The sequence below is a fragment of the Coffea eugenioides genome, unplaced genomic scaffold, assembly GCF_003713205.1.
Source record: "Coffea eugenioides isolate CCC68of unplaced genomic scaffold, Ceug_1.0 ScVebR1_2880;HRSCAF=3992, whole genome shotgun sequence".
Classification (NCBI taxonomy): Eukaryota; Viridiplantae; Streptophyta; class Magnoliopsida; order Gentianales; family Rubiaceae; genus Coffea; species Coffea eugenioides.
In genome coordinates this window covers 15,609-29,816 of record NW_020863408.1, presented here as the reverse complement: position 1 = coordinate 29,816, position 14,208 = coordinate 15,609, and the positions used below count along the sequence as shown (strand labels likewise).

Here is a 14,208-nt window from a genome sequence, read left to right as displayed (position 1 = left end):
AGAAACCAAGCAGCCGCACTACACAACTGCACTACCAGCCGCACCACAAACTACTTCCCAACCCAACCACCCACTAGCACTTGTACCTGCTTCAGTTATAAAACCCACCTATTACACATCCCAAACAGCTCGTGTACACCATAGCCAACCTGCCCGAAACCACAAAACACTACCCAACCAAACTTTCCAGCAACACAAAGGTCCAAGCAGTCCAAACGGCATTTGACTTGTTAGAGTACTTATCCGAGTCAAACTCTCACTAATTTGCGGACTAAGTAAGTAGCATTCCAGCCTATTTTCTCGTGTCTTTGCTGTTTCTGGAGTCAATTAATTCAGTCCTAAATCTCAGCTATTCCCACGCCACTTTTGGGGACAAACTTGGTTGACGTTTGGTTGAACTACTTGAGGGAATTTCTAATTTCTTCAAGGGGGCAATCGAGGGATTTGAAAAGTGCAGTGGTGAGACATTAGAGTGCTCTAAACACTTGAGTAACACACGAGAGAGAGAGTGAAACACGTGAGGGAGTGAGTGTGGAATTTTTATCTTAACATTTGCTGAAGTTTTGCAGGATATACCATGGCCAATGAAAATGACATCATCGTGGCGCAATTGGCATCAAGAATGGATGCTATGTGGAGAGACATGCAAAGGAAACTTGAGCTCCACTTTGAGTCCATGCAAGAGCAAATTGAACAATTGGATCCCTCCAGAAACGCACAATTGAATCCCTCCAGAAACTCTTCTAGGAAAACTAGAGGGAAACTCACCATGAACGAATTCAGTGACTCTAACTCAAAGGGAGAGTTCGAAGATGACGAGCGAAGGCCACGGAGAATGACACAGCGGGCTGACCATGTGAAGGATCAACTCAAGGGAATAAAATTAAAAATTCCTACCTTCCATGGCAAATCGGATCCCGAAGCGTACTTGGAGTGGGAGAGAAAGATTGAGTTGATCTTTGATTGCAACCACTACACAGAGCCTCAAAAGGTAAAGTTGGCCGCCATCGAATTCACCGATTACACCGCAGTTTGGTGGGATCAACTCCGCATCAAGCAACGAAGGAATAAGGAACCGGCCATTCGGACATGGGACAACTTAAAACGAATCATGAGGAAACGCTTCATACCCGGTTACTATCACAGGGATTTGCATCACAAATTGCAAACCCTCACTCAAGGTAGTATGACGGTTGAAGACTACTTCAAGGAAATGGAACTGTCCATGATGCGGGCTGATGTTCACGAAGATGAGGAGGCCACCATGGCACGATTTTTGGGAGGATTACGGCCTGACATTGCTGACATCGTGGAGCTTCAACACTACCTTGATATGGGAGAACTCTTGGACAAAGCTATCAAGGTAGAACGGAGGTTCAAGAGGAGGGGAACGGTCATACAAAACTCCAACTTCCAATCTGGAAATTGGAGAAATACACCCTTCAAGAGGGAGGATCACTCCTCGAGTGGCCCACACTTTGCAAAGTCGAATGGAAATTCAAGGGGGACTTTGAGGCCGACTACACTACCTTCCAAACCAACTTCAAGGGAGGATTTTAAATCCCAACCAGAGGTCTCTAAATCAAGGACTCGTGACACCAAATGCTTCAAGTGTCAAGGGTTTGGGCACATTGCTTCCCAATGCCCCAACCAACGGACCTTGATCATGTTACCCAATGGCGAGTTATTGACCGATGATGAAGACGGGAAACATGAGGGAATACTGTCCTTGGAGGGGGAAGAGGACGAGCTTGAGGAGATACCTGTCAATGACACGGTTGGATGTCTAGTGGCAAGGTGAGCACTAGCTATTCAAGCTAGTCGAGATGAGCTCCAACGAGAAAACATCTTCTACTCAAGATGTCATATACACAACAAGGTTTGTAGCCTAGTCATTGACCCAGGGAGTTGCACTAATGTTGCAAGTGCACTAATGGTGGAGCGACTCGACTTACCAACAACTGACCACCCGCGTCCCTACAAACTCCAATGGCGAAATAATAGCGGCGAGGTACGTATCTCCAAACAAGTCTTAGTTACTTTTCGCATTGGTCGATATGAAGATGATATTGTATGCGATGTAGTACCTATGTAAGCTGCACACATCCTTTTAGGCCGTCCTTGGCAATTCGATAAGAGAGTTATTTTTGATGGTTTTCTAAATAAATACTCCTTTTTGCATAATGGTAAGAAAATTGCACTTGCACCTCTCACACCACAACAAGTGCATGAGGACCAAGTTAACTTACAAAGGGAGTATGATATGCATGCCACTAGTCAAAAACAACCATCAAAAGGAAAAGTAAAAGAGATAGCCGAGAACCCTAAGGATAAGAGTAAGCCTACTCGAACCATTGAGCTAGGGAAAGAAAGAAAAACTAGCATGCTAGCTCGAGTGAAAGATGTGAGGAAAGCTTTACATTCTAACCAAGTTTTGCTTATATTGATTTGTAAGGAAGCTTCACTCACTAATGAGCTTGAAACTTCTCTGCCTAGTATTGTCACTAACCTTTTACAGGAGTATCATGATGTGTTCCCCGTGGATATACCTAATGGATTGCTACCTTTGAGAGGGATTGAACATCAAATTGATTTCATCCCTGGGGCTTCCTTGCCAAACAAGGCACCGTATAGGACTAATCCCGAGAAAACTAAGGAACAACAAAGGCAAGTAGAGGAGTTACTTGGCAAAGGATGGATTCGTGAGAGTCTAAGCCCCTGTGCTGTACCCGTCCTACTTGTGCCTAAGAAGGATGGAGGATGGAGGATGTGCACTGATTGTCGAGCTATTAACGCCATAACGGTAAAGTATCGTCATCCCATACCTCGTCTAGATGACATGCTTGATGAATTGCATGGTGCTATCATTTTTACAAAAAATTGATCTAAAAAGTGGATACCATCAAATTCGTATGAAAGATGGAGACGAATGGAAAACTGCTTTTAAAACTAAACATGGCTTATATGAGTGGTTAGTCATGCCTTTTGGCCTAATTAACGCACCTAGCACTTTTATGAGGTTAATGAACCATGTTTTGCGTCCTTTCATTGGTAAATTTGTGGTAGTGTATTTTGATGATATCCTAATTTATAGTAGGAGTTTAGAAGAGCATGCAATACATTTACAAGCTGTCTTAGATGTACTTCGAAAGGCAAGGCTCTACGCCAACCTTAAGAAGTGTACTTTTTGCACTGATCAACTTGCTTTTCTAGGATATGTTATAAGTGCACAGGGTGTACAAGTGGATCAATCAAAGGTGAAGGCTATAAATGAATGGCCAACACCTTCCAATGTAAGTGAGGTGAGGAGTTTCCATGGCTTGGCAAGCTTCTACAGGCGTTTTGTCAAGGACTTCAGCACCATAGCTGCACCACTTACATCTATCATCAAGAAGAACTCACCCTTTCAATGGGGGGAAGAACAAGCTAAGTCTTTCCAATTACTTAAACACAAGCTCACACATGCACATGTTCTAAGTTTACCTAACTTCGACAAAACTTTTGAGATAGAGTGTGATGCTTCTGGTATAGGTATTGGGGCTGTTCTACTCCAAGAAGGTCGACCGATCGCATACTTCAGTGAAAAGCTAAATGGAGCCGCCTTGAACTACTCAACCTATGACAAGGAACTGATGGCATTAGTTCGAGCTCTCCAAACTTGGCAACACTACCTTCGACCTCGAGAGTTCGTCCTGCATACTGATCACGAATCTCTCAAGCACATCAAGTCACAAACCAAGCTGAGTAAACGCCATGCAAGATGGATAGCCTTCATCGACACCTTTGCATTCGTGATCAAATATAAAACAGGTAAGTCTAATGTAGTAGCTGATGCACTTTCTAGGAGATATACACTACTTACTACATTGGATGCCAAATTACTAGGATTTGAATATCTCAAGGATCTTTATGCCACTGACCCAGATTTTGGTGAGATTTTCAACTCCTTGCCATGAGACACTCATGAGCATTACTTTCTTTCACAGCGGTTCTTGTATTACAAGGACAAATTGTGCATTCCACTCAGCTCCATGCGACCCCTGTTGGTTCGAGAAGCCCATGGAGGAGGACTTATGGGCCACTTTGGAGTTACTAAGACATTGTCCACCCTTCAAGAACACTTCTTTTGGCCACGCATGAAGAGAGATGTTGAACGACATATACAAAGGTGTGTAACTTGTCACCATGCAAAATCAAAGGTAAATCCTCACGGACTCTACACTCCTTTACCTATCCCTCATGCACCTTGGGTTGACCTATCTATGGATTTCGTACTTGGATTACCTAGAACTAGTTAAGGTCATGACTGATGCGGTTGAGCACGAGGCCCAAAGTGTACAAGTAGACCCTGTGAAGGTGCCCCAAGGCCCAGTGACACGAGCACGAGCTAAGAGATTCAAGGAGTCCCTCCAAGCCTTGGTACGTGCCATCCAAACCCAAGAGAAACCGGGCATTGAAGGAATTGAGTTGGAATATCCTTGCACGACTACTAAAATGCTGCTTACAATTGAAGATGCGAGTGTTCAAGCTCCAAACGGCGGGCTGAGCCGCAGTTAAGTACCCTCGCTGAGCCGTACGGGGATCTATAGTTAGTTGGGCTAGCTTTCGGTCAAGTGAAGGCCCAAGGGGCTGGCCGAACTTTCCTTGTTATTTTTCCAGTTTATTATGTCTTAGTCACGGCTATTAATAGCCTCAAGCCGCATGTTACATTCAGTTTTTGAGAGTATTGAATAAAATTTCAAGAATTTCGTCCATTCCTTGTGGCAAATTCCCTTAGCTTGTAAAAGCTAAGTTGAACATCCTAGAGTTGATCCTAGGCTGTTCTTGACTTATCAATCAAGCACACATACTTGATTGTGGCGTCCTCTACCGTTAAATCTGTTCTTGAGTGGTCCAAGTTCGGGTTCAACTCCGTCAAATCTTCATCGTGTTCCTCTAGATCCGAAGTAGCTTCCGCGTCTCGCATCAGCTGGCATCAGAGCTAGTTAGAGGTATCACGAATATCCCTTTTTATCGTTTTTAGATCTATTTTAGTCTTCTAAATTCGTAGCTCAAGTGCTCGGGTTTGTCAAGTCCGAAATCTGTCTTTGTTGTTTCCTTGTCAGAAATCTGTCTTTGTTGTTTCCTTGTCAGAAATCTGTCTTTGTTGTTTACTTGTTGTCTGAAATTTTCTGTCCAGTTTTGTCTTGTGTTTATGTTCTGTTTAAATCCAAAAAAAAAAAAAAATCTCTTGTGTTGCATACCTTATTGTCATTCCCTTGAGTCGTTGCTGGAATTAATTTGCTGGGATACCGAATCTGTTTGCACTTGTTTCTTGAACCTTTGTGTTGTTGCTTTGCAAAACTCGAACATCAAAACCTTATTGGGGAAGTCTTGAGCTTCTTGGATCAAAGAGGTTAATCTTGGCAGTCTTGAAACCTGAAATAAACCTTCAACTGTGTTCTTGTTTTCATGGAACTTTGATCTTGAAACCAAATCTGTCCAAGTTGTTTACGTTAATTGCTGTGAAATTGTGGTCTAAACTAGCTGGCTATTGTGTGGAAACACCCCAACAGAAGTCAAAAAAAAAAAATTTCAAGAAAGAGGGCTCTAGTTTCCAATTCTTGACCAGCCTTCAAGTTTTACCAAATCTGATTCAAAGGTCAAAAAAAATTATTCAAGAAAGACGGCTCTAGTTTCCAATTCTTGACCAGCCTTCAAGTTTTACCAAATCTGATTCAAACTTGGACTTTCAAATCTGAACAGCCCTAGTCTTGGTCAGCCTTCAAGCCACCAAATCTGATTCAAACTTGGACTTCCAAATCTGAACAACATCCAATTCTTGACAGCCTACAAGTTTACCAAATTTGGTGCAAAATCTGACTTCCAAATCTGACCAGCCCCAAAATTTCGAATTTGGACCACTTGGGACTCCCAAATCTGACCAAACTCCAAGGTTTCCAATCCTTGGCAACCCCAAGTGTCCAAATCAGATCAAACTTTCCAATTTCCGAATCTTGAATTCTTGAATTTTCCTAAAACCGTTGGAGCAATTGTGCCACCCGATTGGGCTGAGTTTTAGGTAGTAGATTGCCCATTATTTGAGCAGCCTAAGGCCACCCAAAATACTCCAAAACCCTTACCAAAAAGACCACGGACCAGCAGCTCAACAAATTCCAGAAAATTGGGTTTCGGGTAGAGTTTTCTAGGATTTTCAAAATTTCAGCATTCAAGTTAATTGTCTTACTTTCTTTTGAGTCGTTAGTTATTGTCCAGCTATATTCTGAGTCTTGAGTCGTGTCTAGGTCTTCAGTCATTCACCTCCATTTATTGCTACTAGCTTGTGTGTCACTTGTTGACTAGTCAAGAACGTACACTGCGGTGACCCTGGTTTGTTCAACTCGAGCGACTAGCAAGCCAAGGAATTGCTTGGTAAGATTATTAGAGAGTGATACACTTGAGTGAAACACGAGTGTGAGTGACCTATACATCGTATTAAAAAAAAAAAAAAAAGAGAGAGGAACTCGTTTTTGTTTATTTGTTTTGCAGGTGAACTAAATATGTCTAGTGGAGTGGGTAGCCAAACCATGGACATCAAACTACAGTTGGAAGCCATGATGGGGGAGTTCAAGCGATTGCTCAAGAATGAAATTGAGCCATTGCATGATCGAATTGATCAGTTGGAGAACTCGAGACCTCCACCTACCCCGAGTAAGGGCAAAGAATCGGCATACTCAAACGATGAAGAGGAAGCGTTTGAGGGAAGGTACCAAAATGATCAAAGGTTCCAACGTCGAGGAGACGACACCATTAAAGGTGTCAAACTCAAGATTCCCTCATTCCAAGGCAAGTCGGACCCCGAGGCGTACTTGGAATGGGAACGGAAAATTGAGTTAGTCTATGAATGCCACACCTATACGGAGGAGCAAAAGGTGAAACTAGCAGCCGTAGAATTCACTGACTACGCCTCCATTTGGTGGGACCAACTTAGACTAAGCCGAAGGAGAAATCGTGAGAGACCTTTGGAAACTTGGGAGGAAATGAGGAGTCTGATGAGAAAAAGGTTCGTTCCGAGCTACTATAGTCGAGATCTACACCGTCGGCTACAAGCTCTCAACCAAGGGTCCATGTCAGTTGAGGATTATTACAAGGAGATGGAAATGGCCATCATGAAGGCGGATTTACGTGAAGATGGAGAGGCCACTATGGCTCGTTTTCTACATGGATTGAGGCCCGAGATTGCCGAAGTAGTGGAACTCCAACACTACCTCGACATGAATGAAATGCTCGAGAAGGCGGTTACAATTGAACGGCGCCTCAAGAGGAGGGGTACTGCGCGACAAAGCACTACTTATCAAGCTGGAAATTGGCGCACTTCTCAACCAAAAAGGGAGGAGAAAGCCGCAGCTCCTTCTTACCCTCCAAGGCCGAATGGCCTCCCTTCCAAGGCAACGCCCAAGCCTGATTTTGAGGCTAATAATGCAGCTACCAAACCGCGTGGTCGAGACACCAAGTGCTTTAAGTGTCAAGGATTTGGCCATATCGCTTCTCAATGCCCCAGCCAAAGGACCATGCTGATGTTGCCAAATGGGGAAATTGTATCAGATGAGGAAGAGGAGTACGAGGGGATACCGCCTCTAGAAGAGGAAGAGAATGAATCGAGTGAGGAGATACCTACGCATGAGGAGATTGGATGCCTAGTGGTTCGAAAGGTCCTCACTACCCGCGCCAAAGAGGAGGAAATGGAGGTACAACGGGACAACCTTTTCTACACAAGGTGTCATATCAAGGATAAGGTGTGTAGTGTTGTTATTGATAGTGGGAGTTGTGCCAATGTCGCTAGTCTACTCATGGTAGAAATGCTAGGGCTCCAAGTTATCAAACATCCAAGACCTTATCGCCTTCAATGGTTGAACAATGAAGGGGAAGTCCGTGTGTTTAGACAAGTAAAAGTGCCATTCCGAATTGGCAAGTATGAAGACGAGGTTACTTGTGATGTCGTGCCAATGCAAGCAAGTCACCTCATTTTTGGACGGCCTTGGCAATATGATCGCGATGCCGAATTCAAGGGAAGAGCTAATAAATATGTCTTTACTCATTGCAATAGAACGGTGACACTTGTACCTCTCACCCCAAAACAAGTGTATGAAGATCAAATGAGGCTCCAAAAGGAGTATGAGCTAGAACTTGAGAGGAAAAAGCGAGAGAAAAGTGAGGAAGAAAAAGGAGAGAGTAGGGCCGAACCCCTAGGGAAGAAAAAGGCAACAAGTGGGTCGGCTATGAGAGAAGAAAATAAGGGGAAGCTAAGCTTGCTAGCAAAAGCCAAAGATGAATTTGAGGACATATTTCCTGAGGATGTACCTGATGGACTACCACCGCTAAGGGGAATCGAGCACCAAATCGATCTCATTCCTGGAGCACCATTGCCTAACAAACCAGCCTATGTCCAACAAGCTAATAAGCACAGGCGCAAGCTTGTCTTTGAACCAGGTGATTGGGTCTGGTTACATTTGCGCAAGGAGAGGTTTCCAAAACAACGGCAAAGCAAGCTGTCACCACGAGGAGATGGGCCTTTTCAAGTTATTGAGCGCATCAACGACAACGCATACCGCTTAGATCTGCCTGGTGAGTATACTGTTAGTGCTACATTCAATGTTGCTGATCTAAGTCCATTTATTGCAGGGGACGAGTACGATTTGAGGGCAAATCCTTTTCAAGAGGAGGGGAATGATGCGGTTGAGCACGAGGCCCAAAGTGTACAAGTAGACCCTGTGAAGGTGCCCCAAGGCCCAGTGACACGAGCACGAGCTAAGAGATTCAAGGAGTCCCTCCAAGCCTTGGTACGTGCCATCCAAACCCAAGAGAAACCGGGCATTGAAGGAATTGAGTTGGAATATCCTTGCACGACTACTAAAATGCTGCTTACAATTGAAGATGCGAGTGTTCAAGCTCCAAACGGCGGGCTGAGCCGCAGTTAAGTACCCTCGCTGAGCCGTACGGGGATCTATAGTTAGTTGGGCTAGCTTTCGGTCAAGTGAAGGCCCAGGGGGCTGGCCGAACTTTCCTTGTTATTTTTCCAGTTTATTATGTCTTAGTCACGGCTATTAATAGCCTCAAGCCGCATGTTACATTCAGTTTTTGAGAGTATTGAATAAAATTTCCAGAATTTCGTCCATTCCTTGTGGCAAATTCCCTTAGCTTGTAAAAGCTAAGTTGAACATCCTAGAGTTGATCCTAGGCTGTTCTTGACTTATCAATCAAGCACACATACTTGATTGTGGCGTCCTCTACCGTTAAATCTGTTCTTGAGTGGTCCAAGTTCGGGTTCAACTCCGTCAAATCTTCATCGTGTTCCTCTAGATCCGAAGTAGCTTCCGCGTCTCGCATCAATGACTCTATCTATGTTGTGGTTGACCGTTTCTCTAAAATGGTACACTTTATACCTTGCCATAAGACCGATGATGCTAAGCACATAGCTGATCTGTTCTTTGGAAACATAGTACGTTTACATGGCATGCCTCGTACCATTGTATCTGATAGAGATGTAAAGTTCCTTAGCTACTTTTGAAAAACTTTGTGGTGTAGACTAGGCACTAAGTTGCTTTTCTCTACTTCTAGTCACTCACAAATTGATGGACAAACTGAAGTAGTTAATAGAACTTTGTCTACTTTGTTGCGTGCCATAATAAAAAAGAACATCAAGACTTGGGAAGATTGCTTACCGCATGTTGAATTTGCTTACAATCGCACTGTACACACTGCTACACAATACTCCCATTTTGAAATTGTCTATGGCTTTAACCCTCTCACCCCTTTGGACTTATCTCTTTTACCTGATCATGAGAGAGTTAACATGGATGGTAAGAAAAAGGCAGATTTCGTCCGAGACCTACCTGCTAAAGTTCGAGCCAACATCGAGAAGCGCACACTCCAATACATGCAAAGTGCAAACAAAGGACGTCGCAAGTTTGAACCCGGCGACTGGGTCTAAATCCACATGCGCAAGGAGCATTTCCCCTTCAAAGGCGCAACAAACTCCTTCCAAGGGGTGATGGTCCCTTCCAAGGCATGGAGAAAATCAATGATAATGCCTATAAAATTGACCTTCTAGGTGAGTATGGGGTACATGCTACATTTAATGTTGCTGACTTGAGTCCCTTTTATGCAGACGATGAGCTTGATTTGGGGACAAATCGCCTTCAAGAGGAGGGGATTGATGACGGAGCACCAAGGGCTAATGGTGACCAAGTCATTCAAGTACCAAAATGACCGGTCACAAGAGTTCGTGCCAAAAAATTACGCGAGTCACTTCAAGCACTTGTATGCACCATCCAAGAGAGAATTGGACATGACTTAAAGACCATTGAAGGCTTGGAGAATGAGGATTCCACAATATACACCTTACTTCAAGTCGATGAACCAAGTGAAGACTAGTTTTAGTCAAGGCCAAGAGTTAGTTGCCAATTGTAGTCAAGGCCGAGACTTAGTAGTCATTTTTAATTACTGTTTAGTTGCTAATTTCTGTAATAAATTCGGCCAAAACCACCTTTGGTTGGCCGAACCTTTTAGGATCTATTTTAGTCATCAGATTTGGCCCAAGGGCCTTAGTCATTTAAGTGGATCCATTCCACCGTAGGGCTAGTCTTTCGAGTCCAGTGTATGGCTATATATAGCCAAGACAAGAGACCTTTACATTCAGTTTTAAGATTAATACAATTGTGAGTGTTTTCATTTTTCTCTTCCTAAGAGAGCCCTTTTGAATAATTGAGAATCTTTCTCAATTGTTCAATTGAACTTATCAATCAAGTAACTCCTTGATTGTGGCATTCATTTACCTTTAATTTGGTTGGCTAGTTCGTTAGATAACGGGTTGAGATAGTATCAATAGCGTTCATTATCTCGGGGATTACATTTGGGTCAAATTTCCGCTGCCTAAGCCGTTGGCGATTGGTTGTCTAGATCGTGTCCAATTGGAATCACATCATGGAGGTTTCTCCAAACATTGTTAGAAGTATGTAGCATGACCTAGAGGCTTCCGGATCTCTTTAGGTTGTTCAAGAGGATTGTACATAAGAAGCTTAAGACAAGAACAGTACGGAACCTTCTAGAGGTTCACACTTGTGTAGCATAGAAAAGGGAACGTTCAAGAGATTAGAGGAACATTATAGAAGAACAAGTTGTATAGCTTAGTTGGTAGAAGAGTCTAAAGTCATCTCGAGTCTTGAGGGCTTTGCCTATAAATACAGTAAGACCTCTACATTTATAACCAAGTTGGAAAGTTGGTAAAAAAAATCAAGAAGTAGAGAGCTCTTTTGAGCAATAACCTTTATCTTTAGCTTTCCTTTCGTAGCCTTTACTTTACGTACGTTTTCTAACGCTTCCGCATAACTGACACTGCTTGAATGCCCAAGAGGTTAGATTGAACTAGTGATCTTCAAGTAAGGAAGGCTAAACGATTGCTAGTGCCACACGAGTCGCTAAAACTATGACAGTTGGCCTGTGATAGCTAGTATTAAAGCTGTGCTTGATACCGTGGGTTTAGGGCACGAGTGAATGGCCACTACATCAGACGCTAGCATGCAACGAGAGGTCTAAGAGAAACATGTCCCATGAGAGTTGGAGAGGGTTACTAAAGGCAAGGGCCGTAGGGACAAGTCCATTGCTCAAGAGCCGTTGGCTGTGTTTGAGAAAAGGCTAGCTTGGGTGGAGCTAACCGTTGCTGATCGCCATGACCACTGGGGTGAGTTAAACAAACTCATGACACAACCTGAGGTGGAAGAGTTGCGTGGTGACATGCAAGTAATACTAAATGAGGTCATGGGCAGGTTTTTCAAAGGGGACGAGGTGATTAGGTCATGGTGGAATCTCTCCAGGATGAGGTTGCCAAGTTCAAGGTGGAGCTTGATGTGTCTAGAGCACAGTTGGCCAAGTTTGCGAATACAATGATCGGGAAATCTTCATAGGTTCGGGAGGAGCTACAAAGGTTTTGCTTGGAGTTGGACGAATTAAGGACACAAGGGACAACAGGAGCCGTTGTGTCCGCACTGAGGGTCGAGGTGCCATGACTAGATACTTATAGTGGAGCAAGAAAAGCGCGCGACATCGAAAACTTTCTGTACTGGTCGAAATGATATTTTGACGCACTTGGCATTATCGGGGATACAGCCAAGTTGCGAACAGCCCCACTATACTTAAAGGATTCGACTTTAGTATGGTGGAGGAGAAGGTGCGACGACGTAAGGAGAGGGTCCAACACCGTCACTACCTAGGACACATTCAAGAGCGAATGGAAGAAGCAATTCCAACCGACGGACACTGGAGATGAAACTAGGGCCAAGTTTCGTCATTTAGAACATAGGGACGGGCATATCCACGAGTACGTGAAGCAGTTCTCTGAACTCTTGTTGGAGATACTGGATATGTCGCCAAATGATGCCTTCTTCACGTTTATTGATGGTTTGTAACTATGGACCAAGATTCAACTCCAAAGATAACACGTGAAGGATTTAGCTGAAGCAACGGCCATAGCTAAGCAGTTATACGAGATCCCATGGAGGGATAATAGGAAAGACAAGGGAAAGAGACCTGACCAAGGTTCAAGTGGAGGAAACTGACATTTGACCCTTGCGAAAGCACACGAAGGGTCTAAGATTCCTTCTACGATGGATCAAAACAAATGGACTCTAGGTAAGAAAGGCAAGACCGAGGACTTCAAGTGCTACATATGCCAAGAGTCATCACACTTTGCAAGGGATTGCCGAAACAAAAAGGTGCTATATGCTATCATTCAAGAACGTAAGCATGAGGAAGAACAGTGCACGATCTTGTGCACGAGGCTACGTGTGGTCGAAGCCAAGGTGGACAACCAAGAGCGAGGGCAAATGTATGTCGATTCAAAAATTAACGGATGCAAGGTGAAGGCCTCGGTGGACATAAGTGCGAACATCAACTACATGAGTGACGACATCGCACGGCATTGGGTCTAAGGTGGGAGCCATGCAAGGGTCAGTTTAAGGGTGTCAATGGCAAATGGGTTTTGTTGGATGGGATAGTGGCATGCATAGCGGCCAAGTTAAGGTAATGGAACAGTACGATGAAATTTACTATTGCTCCAATGGATGATTATACAGTAGTCTTTGAAATGAAATTCATCGACTACTTGAGGCCGATCATGGTACTACATAAGGGCACCATGCTCATTACGTAAGGAGGGGCGCCTTACGTCATGAATATTTTCTACGAGAATGAGGGAAGCTGCAACAACTCAAGGGTGAAGTTGTGAAGGGCCGAGGAACAAGCACGGACAAGATTGGAGTAGGGACTCCAATGCATGAACCAGGAAATAAGGCAACGAAGTGCAAAGCGGGTGTACGGGGCACCATGGCTCCAGTAGTAGCTACGTTTGGGGATGTCTACGACCATATACGAAAGGGGCAAGAGATTGATCCACAAGCCCAAATGTTAAAGAAGTTGATGGCCAAAGGTAATACCACCGAGTATTGGCTTAATGAGAAAGGGGTCCTTTACAAGTAGCATGCCGTGTATGTGCCAGACTGGGCAACATGTGCAAGGACATCATAAGGGAGTATTGGTCTGAGGAAACATGATCTAAGTATGCACTAAATGCAATACAACGACACTTCTTCTAGCTGAAGCAAAATGAGGACATTAACATGTACATGGTATGGGACAAGTTTTGATGCTGTTAGGAGCCCCGAAGGCATCAAGAACGATGCCTTGTTCAAGTGAGAGAGGATGATATGGATCGCACCTAACCGTGCGCGTCCGTCCTAGGCCAGCAGACATGCACTACTATATATAAGAGAAACAGTAGAAAAATTAGAACTGTTAGTAAACCCACACCCCAATCCCCAAGCAAGTGGGAAGCCAAGGAGGCTTCTCCAAGCATTGTTAGAAGTGTGTAGCATGACCTAGAAGCTTTTGGATCTCTCTAGGTTTTTCAAGAGCATTGTAAATAAGAGGCTTAAGACAAGAATGGTACGGAACCTTCTAGAGATTCACACTTGTGTAACATAATGTAAGAGAGCGTTCAAGAGATTAGCAGAACACTCTAGAAGAACAAGTTGTATAACTAGTTGGTAGAAAAGTCTAGAGTAATCTTGAGTTTTGAGAGGTTTGTATATAAATAAAGCAAGACTTCCACATTTGTAACCAAGTTGGAAAGTTGGTAAAAAACCAATCAAGAAGTAGAGAGCTCTTTTGAGCACT

At 43.8% G+C, this 14,208-nt stretch overlaps 1 protein-coding gene across 1 annotated transcript; it reads left to right on the top strand.

Annotated features, from left to right (window-relative positions):
- The first annotated feature begins 577 nt into the window (after positions 1-577).
- Positions 578-3,956, top strand: LOC113757269. The gene is made up of 4 exons (XM_027300633.1): positions 578-1,797; positions 1,888-2,011; positions 2,519-2,858; positions 3,214-3,956. Exons 1-4 carry the CDS (start codon positions 578-580, stop codon positions 3,954-3,956), a joined length of 2,427 nt encoding a protein of 808 aa, XP_027156434.1.
- The last annotated feature ends 10,252 nt before the right edge of the window (positions 3,957-14,208 follow it).

Excerpts from the sequence above, each read along its gene's own strand:
- LOC113757269 (XM_027300633.1), top strand. The coding sequence starts at position 578 with ATGGCCAATGAAAATGACATCATCGTGGCGCAATTGGCATCAAGAATG. Across the intron at positions 1,798-1,887 it reads GTTGGATGTCTAGTGGCAAG|CCTAGTCATTGACCCAGGGA; the intron begins GTGAGCACTAGC and ends CAAGGTTTGTAG. Across the intron at positions 2,012-2,518 it reads GGCGAAATAATAGCGGCGAG|GAGTATCATGATGTGTTCCC; the intron begins GTACGTATCTCC and ends AACCTTTTACAG.